At 40.9% G+C, this 14,459-nt stretch overlaps 1 protein-coding gene across 3 annotated transcripts in view; it reads right to left on the bottom strand.

Annotated features, from left to right (window-relative positions):
• LOC146491525 (receptor tyrosine-protein kinase erbB-4-like) overlaps positions 1 to 14,459 on the bottom strand; it is a 361,361-nt gene that overhangs the window by 15,969 nt on the left and 330,933 nt on the right. For 2 of the 3 annotated variants that reach the window (XM_085152628.1, XM_085152629.1), the window contains exons 21-23: positions 10,245 to 10,406; positions 6,067 to 6,142; positions 5,718 to 5,864 (exon numbers count right to left, since the gene is read on the bottom strand). In XM_085152628.1, the coding sequence (XP_085008754.1) occupies positions 5,718 to 5,864; positions 6,067 to 6,142; positions 10,245 to 10,406 (385 nt within the window). The remainder of the gene's footprint in view (positions 1 to 5,717; positions 5,865 to 6,066; positions 6,143 to 10,244; positions 10,407 to 14,459) is intronic. The other variant, XM_085152630.1, reaches the window with a different exon arrangement.

Here is a 14,459-nt window from a genome sequence, read left to right as displayed (position 1 = left end):
ACAAACAAACGGCTCGCAGTCAACATGCAATTAGAATTAATGCGGCCGATTGCTGAGCCTGCTTCCGGCTTCTGAATGGGCAGTGTGACTCTCCTGCTACTTGGACTCTGTGCCTGACCTGTTTGGGTTATTTTTGATCACGATGCTCACTGGACGTCACCCATCTCATTAGTAGCTGTGCTGTTTTTGCTAATTGGTGGGTAAAAAATAGTGGATTTAAACCTGCTGGAATGATAAGCAGTAATATAAAATTACTGATTAAAAGGTAATGCCAAAAAACAAGAAGACAAGGAGCCCTGCCCTGATTAAGTGTGGGATCACATAAAGTCAGAATCACATATTCTATGAGTTTTCCTCCATGGTGTTAAAACAGCCACTCACTAATGTAAACTACATTAATAAGGGTGAAATATAGTGAGTAGGATAAGTGGAACGACATTTGTGTCAGCTGCACAATGACTACGGGTGACAAACACACCATGCACAACCAAGAACAAAAAAGTGCTTGTTGTTACTACAAATCACTGAATTTAAAAGATAGTTCTACAGCATCCGGTCACTACTTGGGTGAAATATGATAGTATTGCTTTAACTGTTCAGGAATCACTGCTCTTTTTATACATAGTTCCTCTTTTTCTGAGGTTCAAAAGTAATCAGACATACAATCTTAAATATAGGGACTGTTTTTAATATGTGACTGAAGGTCTGCTGCAGTCAGTGGCTGCATGAAGTCTAGAATGCATGGATATCAGCAAATCCTGTTTCCTCCCTTGAGATGCTCTGCCAGGCCTTTACTGCAGCCTTCAGCTGCTGCTTGTTTGTGGGTCTCTCTGCCTTCAGGTTTGCATTTAATAACTGAGAAGTATGCTCTTTTGGGTTATGATCAGGTCACTGACTTGGCCATTGTGGAATATCCCATTCTCTGCCTTGAGAAACTATTGTTTACCTCAGCTGTCAATATGCCAAGTGAGAAGTGTCCACATCTATTTGCTCTGGAGGAGGCTTAAAACTTTGAGAAAGTCAGCGAAGCTTACTTTGACAGTGATACTGAGGTGAGTTGTTGAGGATATCCTAAACTTTTCCATCAGTAAGTGCTGCTGTTTTTGCCGCTGTTAGCAGGAGTTAGCCTCTGTTAGCTGGTGTATGTCAAACTTTCTTTGAAGTGGATCTAACATTGTTGGACTCTGATACTTAGCAAATCGACTCATTCGATGTGAGGATGTGAGAGGGTCAAAAGTCTAATCTGCTGACAATAAGTATCAGTGACAATACTAGGGATAAATAATAATGTTTTCATGCGCTAGAGCCCTGATGTCAGCTCAGGAAACGAGGTTCGTGGTGAGTAGGAAGAAGATGAGGTGGAGATGACGAGGAGAGAGCAGTGGTGGTGCAGCAGAAACACATAATTAGAAAGCATTGATAAAAATAAGAATGTACAAATGTTACACGATTATATATAGTTTGAAAGAGCTATTTGTGATCTTTCAATTAAAAGTAAAATTATAAGGTGGTTCTCTAATTTGTCATGTAATTATGAGGGAACAGCACTTTCCTGACCACGAAACTGCTTGTCATTCAATTGTCCATTTACTTATGGGCAGGGATGGGCAGTAACACGTTAAAAGTAGTGTGTTACTGTAATCCGATCACTTTTTCGAGTAACAAGTAAAGTAAGGGATTACTATCTGGAAAAATCGTCTTTCTACAGCGTAAAAATTAAACTTCAAATCTGAGCAAGCACCTAGCGCGCTGCCACAGGAATGTGGAATTCACAGAGAAACCCCCGGATCCCCCCACTGACATGACTGGGCCAACCTCCGACTTTTCCACTCCTGTTAAACAGGTGAAAATAGATTTAAGAGCGACAGTGCCGCTGCATCTTTGATTGTATTTACTTTTTGCTGTGTTCTACTTGTATCTATTTAAAAGAGTGAGTGTAAACACACAAAGAAATATTTTATATGCTGGAATATGCAGAAAATGGGTTTTAATTTTAAACAAATTTATCATGTTTTAAAAAAGTAACTAAGTAGTAAGGTGACTAATTACTTTTGAAAATAAGTAACCAGTAAAGTAACGGGATTACTTTCTTGGAAAAGTAATCTGTAATTAGTAACTAATTACTATTTTCAAGTAACTTGACCAACACCGGTTATGGAACGTGAGACAATGTATAGAAATGAATGTAATTCCTAAACAGTTAAAGCAACACTTTTGTTTAACCCTGTGAACTGTAGCTTAAATTCAGCAGTTCGATCATATGTTGATGGTGTACAGAGGCAAAACTACAGAAATGCAACTGACAAAGGGTACTCACACTACATCTGACTTCAAACTCATCAGCTTTGAAAGCTTTCTCCCTTTACTTTTAGCATTCAAAGCTTCTGTGGTGTACTGTGTATCAGACATCTACCCTAATAAATCAGGTGTACATAAGCATTTTTGCTGCTTGTTAAGCTGAATGAACCTCTCTGACCTCAGCATTTACAACATTATTGTCCAGACACGTCCAGACAAATTAGCATAGCACATAAAAATTACATTTCTCCACTAGTAGGAAAGAGAGGATAAGTTGGCATTATTAGGCTAAATGGCTGCAGGGCTTTCATGGTTTGCTTCTGTGCTGTCAAAAGCCATTGGCACCTATTAGATATTATGACATTTCGGTTGGATTAACATTTTTGTCATGGGAATATGTTTTGATATCAAGCTCTAAGCTGGATCACATTATTCTCTTTCAACACATTTGCCATTTTAAGCTCATTGCAGAGTGAATTACAATGAGTGGAACAGTAAACTAAGCTTAAATTCACTGCGCTACAAGCAGCCATAAGAATGTATTCAGATACAACACTGGTACAAAAGATTAGATAATTAAAAATAACTGAGAATCACAAGTAAAGAGGGAAAACAAGAAAGTCAGTGGGGAGGAGTGGAAGTGAGGTCATTTTTGGGGGGATTTTCAGACAACAGAAGACTGAGTGACAGAAAAGTCACTCCGACATACTTGAGTTCAGACAGGGTGGCGTGAATACCAGACTGGTGCGTGGATGGACAGCCAACTAGCCAATGGCTGGCGCAGCTCAGAGCATGGTTTGGCATACAAGTCTGGACAGTTTCCTGGAAATATGGGAGGGAGGGTCCCTCCACAGCCATGGACACCAGCAACAGGGTACAGAATTCAGCCAGGGGAACGATTGCAAGATGGGAAAGACATGGGAGAATTTGGGGAGGATGGGAGAAGGCGGATTTTTGGATGAGTTGTACTGGCTTGAGGGAGCGTTTGGGGAGATGTGGTTGTCCAGATGGAGGATGACACCAACAAGGATGTGGGCATTATCCCCAGTGAGGGCTGGGCTGTATGCTGCAGACCATAAACCAGCATCTCATCACAGTTTCATGACAACACAGCTCATCTACTTTCCTTCTCTCCATATACCAGCTTTTCTTCTAGCCTTGAAATGAAGCCCCAGAGCCCAACTAACATCTCACCAGATGAATATTAAACATCTGAGTCTTATTATTAAACTACAACTCATGCGTGACACTTTAAGCCGAATTACAGTAGTGAATAAACATGGCATAAAAATAAATTTGAACATGTTCTCCAGGAGGCGTGCTTTATTGGAGTGCTACTCTGTAACATTGTTTCATGCTGCTATGTGTTGCTTAGACAACAACAATATTTGAATGACTGCTTTATGGAATTTGCTAAAACCTATATACTAATATATAATATGGATCTAGAGTTTTGTAACACCAAGCAGCAAACTTTGGGGCCGAGGCAGTAGTTCCTCTAATGACTACTCGAGGAAGGCTCCAAAAACAGGACAGAGCCCATAGACTTTAGAGCAGAAATAAACAGGTTTACATGCTGGTACAAAAATGCATTTGGTCTCTAAAGCTCTCTTCATTTCATTTATGACATCTTTACAGTAGGTGCCATTTCATATAACTCAGCCATGTTTAAAAATCCGCTTTTTGTAGAGGTGAGACTACTTTGATTGCGGATGATCTTGTTTGGCATTCATTAGCATTAATAGCAGCATACTGAGACATACTCCAAGGAGTTGGTTAATTTACTCCAGTAGTACAGTTTCACATCTGTTTTCAGCATGACAAAATTTGCACATTACTCAGTATCACACAATGTGCAAAACATGCTATTGGCCAAGTTTGCTAGCTTATTAGCTTCATATGCTATAAATACCAAAAGCTTCAAAACAGCAGTCACATTAGAGTAAAAATAAGACAGCAATCTTCTTGGAAATGGAATATATGTTGAATCAGTGACATTTATTCTGTTTTGCATTTGTTGATTGATTGCAAGGAGTTACTATAACCACTTTTGACCACATTGCACAGCTCTCCTGGTGGGAGGCAACCTGACTCCAAATAGCAAGGGTTTAAACATAATTACCATCTAATTTATAAACACAGATAGCTTTCCAACAGGTTGCAATAAATCTGAGTCATTCTACACTCGTCTCTTTGTAGTAGGAGAATCGACCGAGCTGTTTGCCCGCTAATTGTATTCTAGTTAAATTCCGATATAAAAGCTAGGGCCTATGCCATTCAACAGTAAAATGGCTGTTTAGCAAACACGTCACTGTTTGCAGAGGACTTATTAATTTCAAACGTATTAATTTCAGGCTGGATTCTAAATTTAAGTAGTTAATGTGAATTTCTGAGTACATAGATGGCAAAAGTGAAGCAGATAGCAACAGATCACAGTTAACTGACATATTATCCCAGACTGCATGCAATTGCAAACTTGACCCCATTCTGTTGCAGACTGACTCCATCTTATTGCCAATCTTGACGCACCAAAGTCAACTCAGAGATGACCACCGACTGGGAGTGATCATAGATCTGGTCTCAATTTTTGAAAGCAAGCTTTTCAAAGGAAACAAGACTGCAAGTTCATTGCACACAGCTGCAGTAATATTGGTCGTTCCATGGTCTCCATCCACTGTTTTCCCTGATATTACTGTAGCATATCCAGTAACTGATATCATGGAGGTTTACATCTTTTATATGCTATCTCTAGATGATACCTACCATGATATGTGTCCAAACCCCAATAAGATCCATGGAATGATTAAGCCATCACATATAACTTTTAATATTTCTGACGCTCTTCTATCAGGAGGATCTATGTGTTAATTTCACTTCATTCTGTTCACATGTCAAATTAACCTACAAGCCTAACTTGTAGAGCGGAGAAAGCATGGTTAAACAAACTCTTTACATCTAAAAATAAAAAGTTGTGGGTTTCTGATCAGTTATGAGCTATTTCTCTAGTTTAGTAACTTCATGCTAGTTTCCAAAGAACTTGCAGCTCTCAAGAGCCAAGCAAATTTAATGCTGTTGTGTGTTTACGTGTTAATTAGTAAATATTACAGGTTCTGCTGTTATGTCATTGCTTTTAGCTTCAGACAGTTTTATTGTAAGCTGGTGGCCTGTTGACACCAGATACATATTAAGAAAATGAAAAGGAGGGAAGCCATGTTTATTGGCAAAGCAGCAATAAACTAAATTCTAAATGCGTAAATAGACTTTCACATGTGGTTATTATTTATAGATATGTTTATCAGAAGCAAGCTTATCTATGCCATTTCTTTTCATATGTAAAATTATACCCCACACATCACTTTGCTTCAGACACAAGAAGAAGTCTGACATATGTGTGTGTGTGTGTGTGTGTGTGTTCTTACATTTGACCATGACCATGTAGACGTCTATGGTGCAAATTGGCGGCTGGGGCAGGCGCTCGCCTTTTTCCAGGATGTCTGGGATTTCTCGCGTGGGGATCCCATCGTAAGGCTTTCCTCCGAATGTCATCAGCTCCCAGATGGTCACTCCTGGAGTGTGTTGTGCCGAAGAGGAGTAGAAAAACAAAAATATTAATAAGATAGACGGAGAAAGATTGGAAAGGTGAGACAAAGGGGCCCAGAGAATGACAGGGGACAGGGAGTGGGTGAAAATGCAAATGCAGATACACTAAACAGGATTTGAGGTCGCTGGAGCACGAGAAACATTGACGCCTACACGAAATACACTCACCGTAGCTCCACACGTCACTCTGATGGGTGAACTTCCTGTAGTGGATGCACTCCAGAGCCATCCACTTAATGGGCATCTGAGGAGAGACATTAAAAATAAAACAACTAAAATCTGAACTATTAGCTTCTCATTCATCTGATCCATTTATACCTGAATTGCAGACAACTTTCCATTATGCTGTTTTGCTCAAAAGCAGCCATTTCTTTTACTCCAGCATTCAAAAGCTAGCAATCGACAGCGCCTTCAACCATAGTTTTGCTTTGCTCAATATTACTCAAGTATTGTGATTGATTGGACTCAGAAATCATCAATAGCGAGTGCGCTTTTTAAGATGCTAAATGAGATTGTATCGGCCATTTGTCTCACTTTATCCGAGCAGCCTAAAGAGAGCGGGAAGGGGTGCGAAACAGTAATAACAGCAGATCTCTCGACATTCCCGACAAGGACGACGGCAGACGTCGCGCCAAATCCCGACCACTGTGTGATTTCCATATTGACTGGATTTTCAGCATGTCTACTGAGCAAGGCAATTATGTGTCCTTTTCCATGTGAGGTCATTTAAAATCCAGCCCCTCCCTTCGTTTGGTAGCCTGACAGACACACACATACACACACACACACACACTCATTCTTTGGGGAAATGAGCAGGAAGGGATGAAATGAAACTGCTTCAGGTTGGAAATGTGGTATGGCACCTCCACTTTCATCTCTGTTGATTTATCTCCCACGGCACATCTATTTTTATGGCATACGTGTAGATGTGCTGACAACAGCCCCCACCCTTCTTTCTTTTTCTTTTTTTTCCCCAGGCATCAGTGAATACCAACATGGAGCCAATCACTCAGAATAGCTGAATCAAACTCGCCTGGTTTATGAAAATACTGCACCCCCACCCCGCAACCACACTCCCACTCCCACCACCCTTTTCGAGTCCAGAGATAACTGCTCCAACTCAAGATGCAGTGGCTACCTACGGGCCTCCAGCTGAATGGGTGTAGCGATGAATGAGCCAATTTAATAAAGGGAGTTGATCAGGACATTTGCATAGGAAGTCTCGAGTGGGGTGGGGAAAAAGAGAAGGCGATTCTAATTAATGCAGACTGGTTCCCCAAACAAAACAAACTGATTGGGAGCTGCGGCTACGTTATTTGTTTGCATGAAGTGCTTCTAAATTATATTGTGCTAAAGTTCACCACTGTTTTTCCTGACCAAATGTGCTCAACATAACACATTCCTTGGGGTTTTTGTTGTACGTCCATGCTACTTCAGGTGCTCATGAAGCAAAAAGCGTTAATTTTTCTAAATTTGAAACTGTAATCACAGTGCTTTTGTTTTGTTTTGCTCTTGTAAAGATAACTACTTGCGTCCAAATGACTGAAATATGAAAACGGCAGCCTTTCTTCTTATTTTTCTCCCTTTTTTGGGTTGATAAACAGCAAAATTAAGCTTGGCAATTAATATCTGGCCAGATGGAGCCAACACGGTGCTGTAACCCCGCTGACGTTCCTCCTTATCTCCATCGTTACCTCTGCTGTGATTAAACAACGCCACACTTATGATTTTGTTGTTCTCATTTACACGCGTGTCTGTTTTTGTTCCGCTGAATGGGCACAAAACAGTGATTTGATCGCGGGGTATGGATACTACCTGCTAAGTGACGTGAAAAGTAATTCTCCACTATTGCTCTGACGCCGATAAGATCATTATTTGTCTGACAAAAGAAAAACACACTGAGATGAATCACTGCAACTCTGCCGTGTGTGTGACTGGCTGTGCTGACATTTGAAATGAGTGATGATAGAGTAACAGAGGTTGTGTCTTCTTTACTTTACAGCTATGCAGCCCCTGACTGTCTGAGCCGGCTTTTGACTGGCGTTTTCAAAGCTCTCTATGGTAACACTTTTAATTGTTCCATAGTCTGGTAGTGAGGTCCCTGGTACCTCTTTCCAGAGGGCAGCAGGGTAAAGAGTGTGTGTGAGGGGTGTGTGGGGTCCTCCACGATGCTGGTGGCTTTGTGGATGGAGCGGGTGCTATAAGTGTCCACGATGGAGGGGAGAGGGGCTCCAACGATCTTCTCAGCTGCTCTCACTATCTGTGGTAGGGTATTGCGATCCGATACGGTGCAGTCACCATACCAGACAGTGATGCAGCTGCTCACGATGCTCTCAATAATCCCTCTGTAGAACGTGGTAAGAATAGATGAAGGGAGATGGGCTTTTCTCAGCTTCCACAAGAAGTACAGATGCTGTAACCTTCTTGGTTATGGAGCGGGTCTTGAGGGACCAGGAGAGGTTCTCCGCCAGGTGGACAGCAAGGAATTAGGTGCTCTTGATGACCTCCGGAGATGATCCATCAATGTTAAGTGGACAGTGATCTCTCCGTGCTCTCCTGAAGTCAACAATCATCGCTTTTGTGTTATCCACATTCAGAGACAGGTTGTTAACTCTACACCAGTCCGTTAGCTGTTGCACCTCCTCTCTGTATGTTGACTCGTCGTTCCTGAGATGAGACCCATCCCAAGTAGAAGTAGAAAAACACTGAACAAGTGTTACTAGTGCCTTTCTTCTCCTCTTTAAAAAGAACATGGCAGCACGATTTAGATTTTCTCCACAATGATGTGAGAGACTGAAAATCCTTTTGTCAAGTTTTTGGTTCTACAAGCTACCGAATTGTGAGGTGTCATTTTTTGAAGCTCGGGGTGTCTTTTTTTCATATGACTGTATCTTTAAATGCTTTGCCTTATTTGATTGAACAGACAAAAACCAATAATTGACAGTCTCTAGGAAATAAGTAACTAATAAGTTATCTTTACTCAAGGTGATACAGAAAAGGTAGTTAATGGTAAAGTATTCCTTATCCAACAAGGAAGTATTAGTATGCATCTAGTATGGTGCTTCCTTCCTTAAAGCAAAACAAAAACAGTTACTGAGTGAGTAATCTGTAATGAATGACTAATTACTGATTTGTGCACTCAGATAATTATGATCCAATCAATATTTAAAGAATCGCACAGCTGGTTCCTTTTTAACTGTAAAGCCACTGATCGGGAGGTAATAAGGAAGCTGTCAGGTTGTTTCTGATTTGCTCCACTGTTGTCTTCTTTTAATGCTGTAAGTGCTCTAAGTGCTTGTATTTTAATATACAAGAGCTGCGCACAGATGTATGATGAAACTAATCAGGCTGTGCTAACAAGGCCAGTGTGGAGCTAGAAATATAACTAAGGATGGAAAAAAGAAATGTAACAAATATCATCAATTCAAACACTTTAAAAACTAATTACATATAATTATATAATGAAAATAGTAACATTTTTTTTACTTACTTTTTAGAGTAGGTGGTTGTAGTGTATTATGGGCTATTGTAACTGTTTACTGTGCAAATATGTAAATTTACAGGACAATATGGTGGACAAGGCCAGGGCAGCCGCTGCACTAGAGTACTGTTAATACCACTGGTTGAGAGCCTGGAAAGGAACAGTAGGAAATGAGACTGTGTACACTAAAGTACTTTACTGAAGTACTGAAGGTGTGATGCACTTTTGCATTGTTTAAGCATTAATATGTTTTCACTACTTTCTGCAACAAGGCCACTCTTTTCTACTAAATGCCATTTATTTTTTTACTTAACATTTAGCAGATAAATTGTATCATTGTACATCAAGCTACTCAGCAACATATAATTAAAGTCATCAACAGCTGCAACATTAAAGACATCAATGAATCAGTAATAATGATCCAAAATAATCACGTCATTAGTTACTATTGGCTCTCTTCTTGTTCCCATCACCTCCAACCAATGGCAGATGGCTGCCTCTCATTGAGCCTGGTTCTGCCGGAGGTTTCTTCCTGTTAAAAGGGAGTTTTTCCTTCCCACCATCACCAAGTGATTGCTTGTAGTGGTTTGTTTGATTGTTTGGGATTTCTCTGTATTCTTGTAGGATCTTTACCTTACAATATAAAGCGCCTCGAGTCAACAGTTACTGTGATTTTTCTCAGATAAAGTGAGACAAGTTTATATAAATTAAACTGAATTGAAATGAACTGAATTTAATGTATATTATTGTGAAAAGTTTTCAGTTTTCCCTGTCACAAGTCTTGTAGTTTTAGTACTTTCATATCAATTGTCCCGCATGTGAAATTGCGCTGTACACACATAAAGATTAACACTCTTCCACTTACACCGACCTTTCCCCCGTCTGCGTTGTATTCTTTCTCGTCGCCGTCCAGCAGTCGGGCCAGGCCGAAGTCGGTGATCTTGATGTGATTGGGAGACTTTACCAGCACGTTCCGAGCTGCCAGGTCCCTGTGGACCAGCCTCCTCTCCTCCAGGTACATCATTCCCTGAGACAGAGAGAGAAAGAGTTGACTGCGAATCCTCTCATGAAGTCATTCATCATTTTAAATTTCAAGACTGAAGCAGTCTGAGATCGGTGATGCGGCAAATGTCAGCACTAACATAAAATTATTGTCATAATTGTCATTGTCATTAACTGCACATCCAAGCAGACATTTAGACTCAATCATTCATTGTTAGCACTTCTCATATACATGACTCAAAGAGATGGAGACTCCAAGTCGGCTTTTACAGCATTTCAGAGATGTCAATTTTTTGGCACAGACGATCTGCCTGTCAGAGTCCAAAAACAAAACTCAACATTTCTCAGTGTAAAATTTCCCAAACTGTGAGCACTCATGTGACAGTGATGTCACTACAGATTTGTTGTTAGAGAACATTGAATTGTTGATATTCATGGCCACTGAGTCAATGATGCTGACTACGTTTTAAATGTAGAAGCTGTAAACGCCAGAGACCTTATAAGAAAGAGAGATGTGCTCAGTGGAAACCTTAATAGAAACATATGACAGAATCCCGTAAATGCAAAAATGGCAACAAACAGCAAATAACCAACTTAGCTGGAGTATAGTTTCATGACATTTATAACTATTTGGTGGCATCCACTGCTGTGCAAAAGTCTTGAGCTGCCTCTCATGTCTTTATATTTTGCAAGGGAATGGGAAAGAGGTGCAGTGTTTTATTGAAACATTTGAAAACGCACATGTAAATACAGTAAATAAGGCAAAAACAGAGTTTGTACAATCATAACGAGCTTGAAAGTCAATATTTGGTGTGACCACTTTTATTCTTCAGCACAGTCTGAACTCTCTTAGGCAGCTTTCTTGTCATGTCTTTAAGTAGTCTTCAGGAATAGTTCTCCAGGCTTCTTGAAGGACATTCAAAGCTCTTCTTTGGATGTTTCTGCCTTTTGTTCTGTTCTCTGTCAACATGATTCCACACTGCTTCAATAATGATGAGATCCAGGCTCTGGGGAGGCCAATCCAAGACTGATATGGTTGCCTGTGTTCCACAGTTTCCTTAGATAGTCAGGTCTGGACTCAAAATGAGTGAAAAAGCAGCTGATGTCCAAAGAAAAACTTTGATACCCAACAAAAATTACAAGAAAGCTGTTTTGAAGCAGCAAAACATAAAGAAACGAGGGGTCGCTCAAGATATTTTTATCTTCTCGTTTTGACAGTAACATGTGAATAAAAGATGAATACATGGGGTTTTTCATTATGAATGGTGGGACGTCAGCAATACTGACTGACCTCTTAATGAAGTCATAGAGTTGTTTAATGGCGAGCATGCGTAGAAGAAGCGTGACCTGAAAAAGCTTCAAAAGCCAATTTTTTTCAGGAAGAATACCGAAGTTATTTCTGTCACATCAGACTGGTGGCTTTATACAGTTTTTATGCCCTGATGATAACAGAAAAGCTCTTTCCATATTCATTTTGACAGTGGATTTAAAATAAGAGCCCAGAAGCACTACCGAAATGACTGCCAGGTGGAGAAACTTCCTTCTAGAAGCTCTTTGACATTCACAATATATTGTTAAAAAAAACCAAAAACAGGTGCTGGCTTTGTAAATGTTCCGAAGTGTGCAACATCAGTACCTACGTCTTGTAACGCGTCCAAATCAAATGCAATCTTGTTCACTCATAACTGACACGTTGCCTTGGTGTCCTCAGTAATTGGGGCCATTTTCAAGATGGCTGGGCAGGGAGAACAATGGATGCCCTGCTGATTTGTTAACGTTGATTATGAACACCCGATGAGCAAAGCGAGTAAGGGGAAAAACAACAAAGCTTAGACTGGAGACAACTTTGCTTCGCGGCCCTAATTTGTTGCTCAATGGGCTGGACGGAGCAGCGGCTCTTTGACAGTCGCACAAAAACCTATTTGTGGCGGTGCAAGCGTACGCATGGACACACGTGAAGTCAAGCAGAGAATGCCAGACACACGCAAACAGGCACGTCTTATCATGCATGTGTGAGCACAAACACTCACTCTTCTCCTGTCTTGTGCAGTCATATCTGAAGAAAACTGCCAGATGAACAGGTAGACGGGCGAGGCTGGGCCAGTTGAAGCATTATTACTCTGGATGTTAAACAAGTGGATGCCATTTTGCAGGCGGATCATTAAAAACACCTTGGTGGTCATTATGGTCAGCGCACAATGACGAATTCAAACCACGGCTCACGCATCCACTGGTGCGAGAGAATCATTGCCCATTTGAAATGCTTACTATGAAAATACTGTATATGCCTGTGTGTTCGTGGACACGCGGGCACATATCGAGGAACACTGTGTTGAAATGTTCACCGTGGCGAGCCGCCGCACGCCTCCTCCTCCCAGACGAATGTGAGGATAAATCGATCGCTCCAATGTCTGGCTCGCTAGTAGCTGAGTCCTCATCCATCATCCGCTGGTCTCGGGGAGACAGATGTGTAGAAACACATATGCACACGCACTCACACTGACAGTGACCACCCAGAGACCACCACCTACACGCAAAAGCAAGCAATATTTCACCACGGTGCCCAGCTCCTCGTGAAACGCATCCATCAGCCAGTTTGCACGTCTCTCACTTGCTTTCTCCGTTATCTCCCAGTTCAGGACACTTCTTACTTGTATTTCCTGTCTCCCTTTTTCTACTTCTGTGGCTTTCCTCTCTAATATGAAGACAATGTGTCCTGACTAGGCAATGAGCACCCCTCTTTTACTGAAAGTGTATTTAAAATAGATTACTTCTGGGGGGGTCGGGCAGGCGATCAATAACAATGCTGATTACAATAAGCCAGAAGACGACCGGCTTCGGGCGTATTTATCCCACCTGTTGACGTCGAGAGAAATTAGGAATCAATGGCCCACACAGGCCATTAATACACTTCGACTTAAAGTGACAGGGCAATGAGGGGAGGCCATCGCACTGACGGGGAACGTAGAGCAGCTCAAGGAGCCAATTAATTTTCAGCCACCCTGGGCAGTAAACAGCAGCGTCCCGGGGGGAGGGACGTTGGGGGCAGCCAGCGTTTCAGGTCGAGAGGGTCCGTCTGCCAGTGCACAGTTTAAGACGTTCAATCAAGACCCGAGTCCTGAGTCATGGAGCATAATAAAGAAATTAAAGGGCGATTAGATCATTAGAGATGATTGAAAAAAATATGTGGATTATGTGATTTTTTTTGGTATTGAGAGAACAGCGGTCTTTTCATGCTCCTTGAACTGTACACGGTGAAGATGGTTCCTGTGACCTCTTGAAGAACTTGTTTGGTTTAATACATCATTTAACAAAGGTGCTTACTGCACAATTGGTCAGCCAGACAATTAAGCATTGATACCATCACAACTAGTCACCAGAAATACCAGATGAACTAATTATTCATAATTATTCATATATTCTTAAGATCTAACACAATCTTATGATTTTTAAATCACGAATGAACTTTGATTAACCCCAGCTGATTACTGTTGAATTAAGAAATCACTTAATAAGAACCCGTTTGACATTCTCAAAAAGTACAACATCATGCCACAAGAAACAGCAAACAATTTCACTGAGGTTGATCAGTCTTGAAAGTGTTAAAAAACATTTCTTAGGCTTTGGGACTCCAGTGAACCACGATCAGAGCCGTTATCCACACATGGAGAAAACTTGGAACAGCCTTCTCAGGAGTGACAGAAAGCTAGCATTTATCCACTCAACTAGAATAGCACATAACCATGTTCAGTTAACCTGAAACACATTAAATGCTAACAATGCTAAAGTTAGTGCCACTTGACATTCTGTTGAAGATTCACACTTTGGTACTGGTTTATCTCGCTGGCAACTAATACGCTGTAAGCTCAATGCAGCAGCTTGGGTTTGAATCTGCCTTGAAGTCATCTTTTCTTTTTCTCTCCACTTTCCTATTGCAGTAAAGGCTAAAATGCCACACATGGAGCTACATTTAAAATATGATTGCTTTTAAGTGGCTATTAAATACACAAGCAATATTCAGACCAGCAATTTTTAGTCATTAAACTGCTGAGAGTTTTCTGGGTGTCTTTGGACTTTT

This window comes from Neolamprologus multifasciatus, chromosome 23 (genome assembly GCF_963576455.1).
Source record: "Neolamprologus multifasciatus chromosome 23, fNeoMul1.2, whole genome shotgun sequence".
In the NCBI taxonomy this organism is placed as follows: domain Eukaryota; kingdom Metazoa; phylum Chordata; class Actinopteri; order Cichliformes; family Cichlidae; genus Neolamprologus; species Neolamprologus multifasciatus.
The sequence above is the reverse complement of the archived record's forward strand: the minus strand, read 5'-3'. Positions and strand labels throughout refer to the sequence as shown.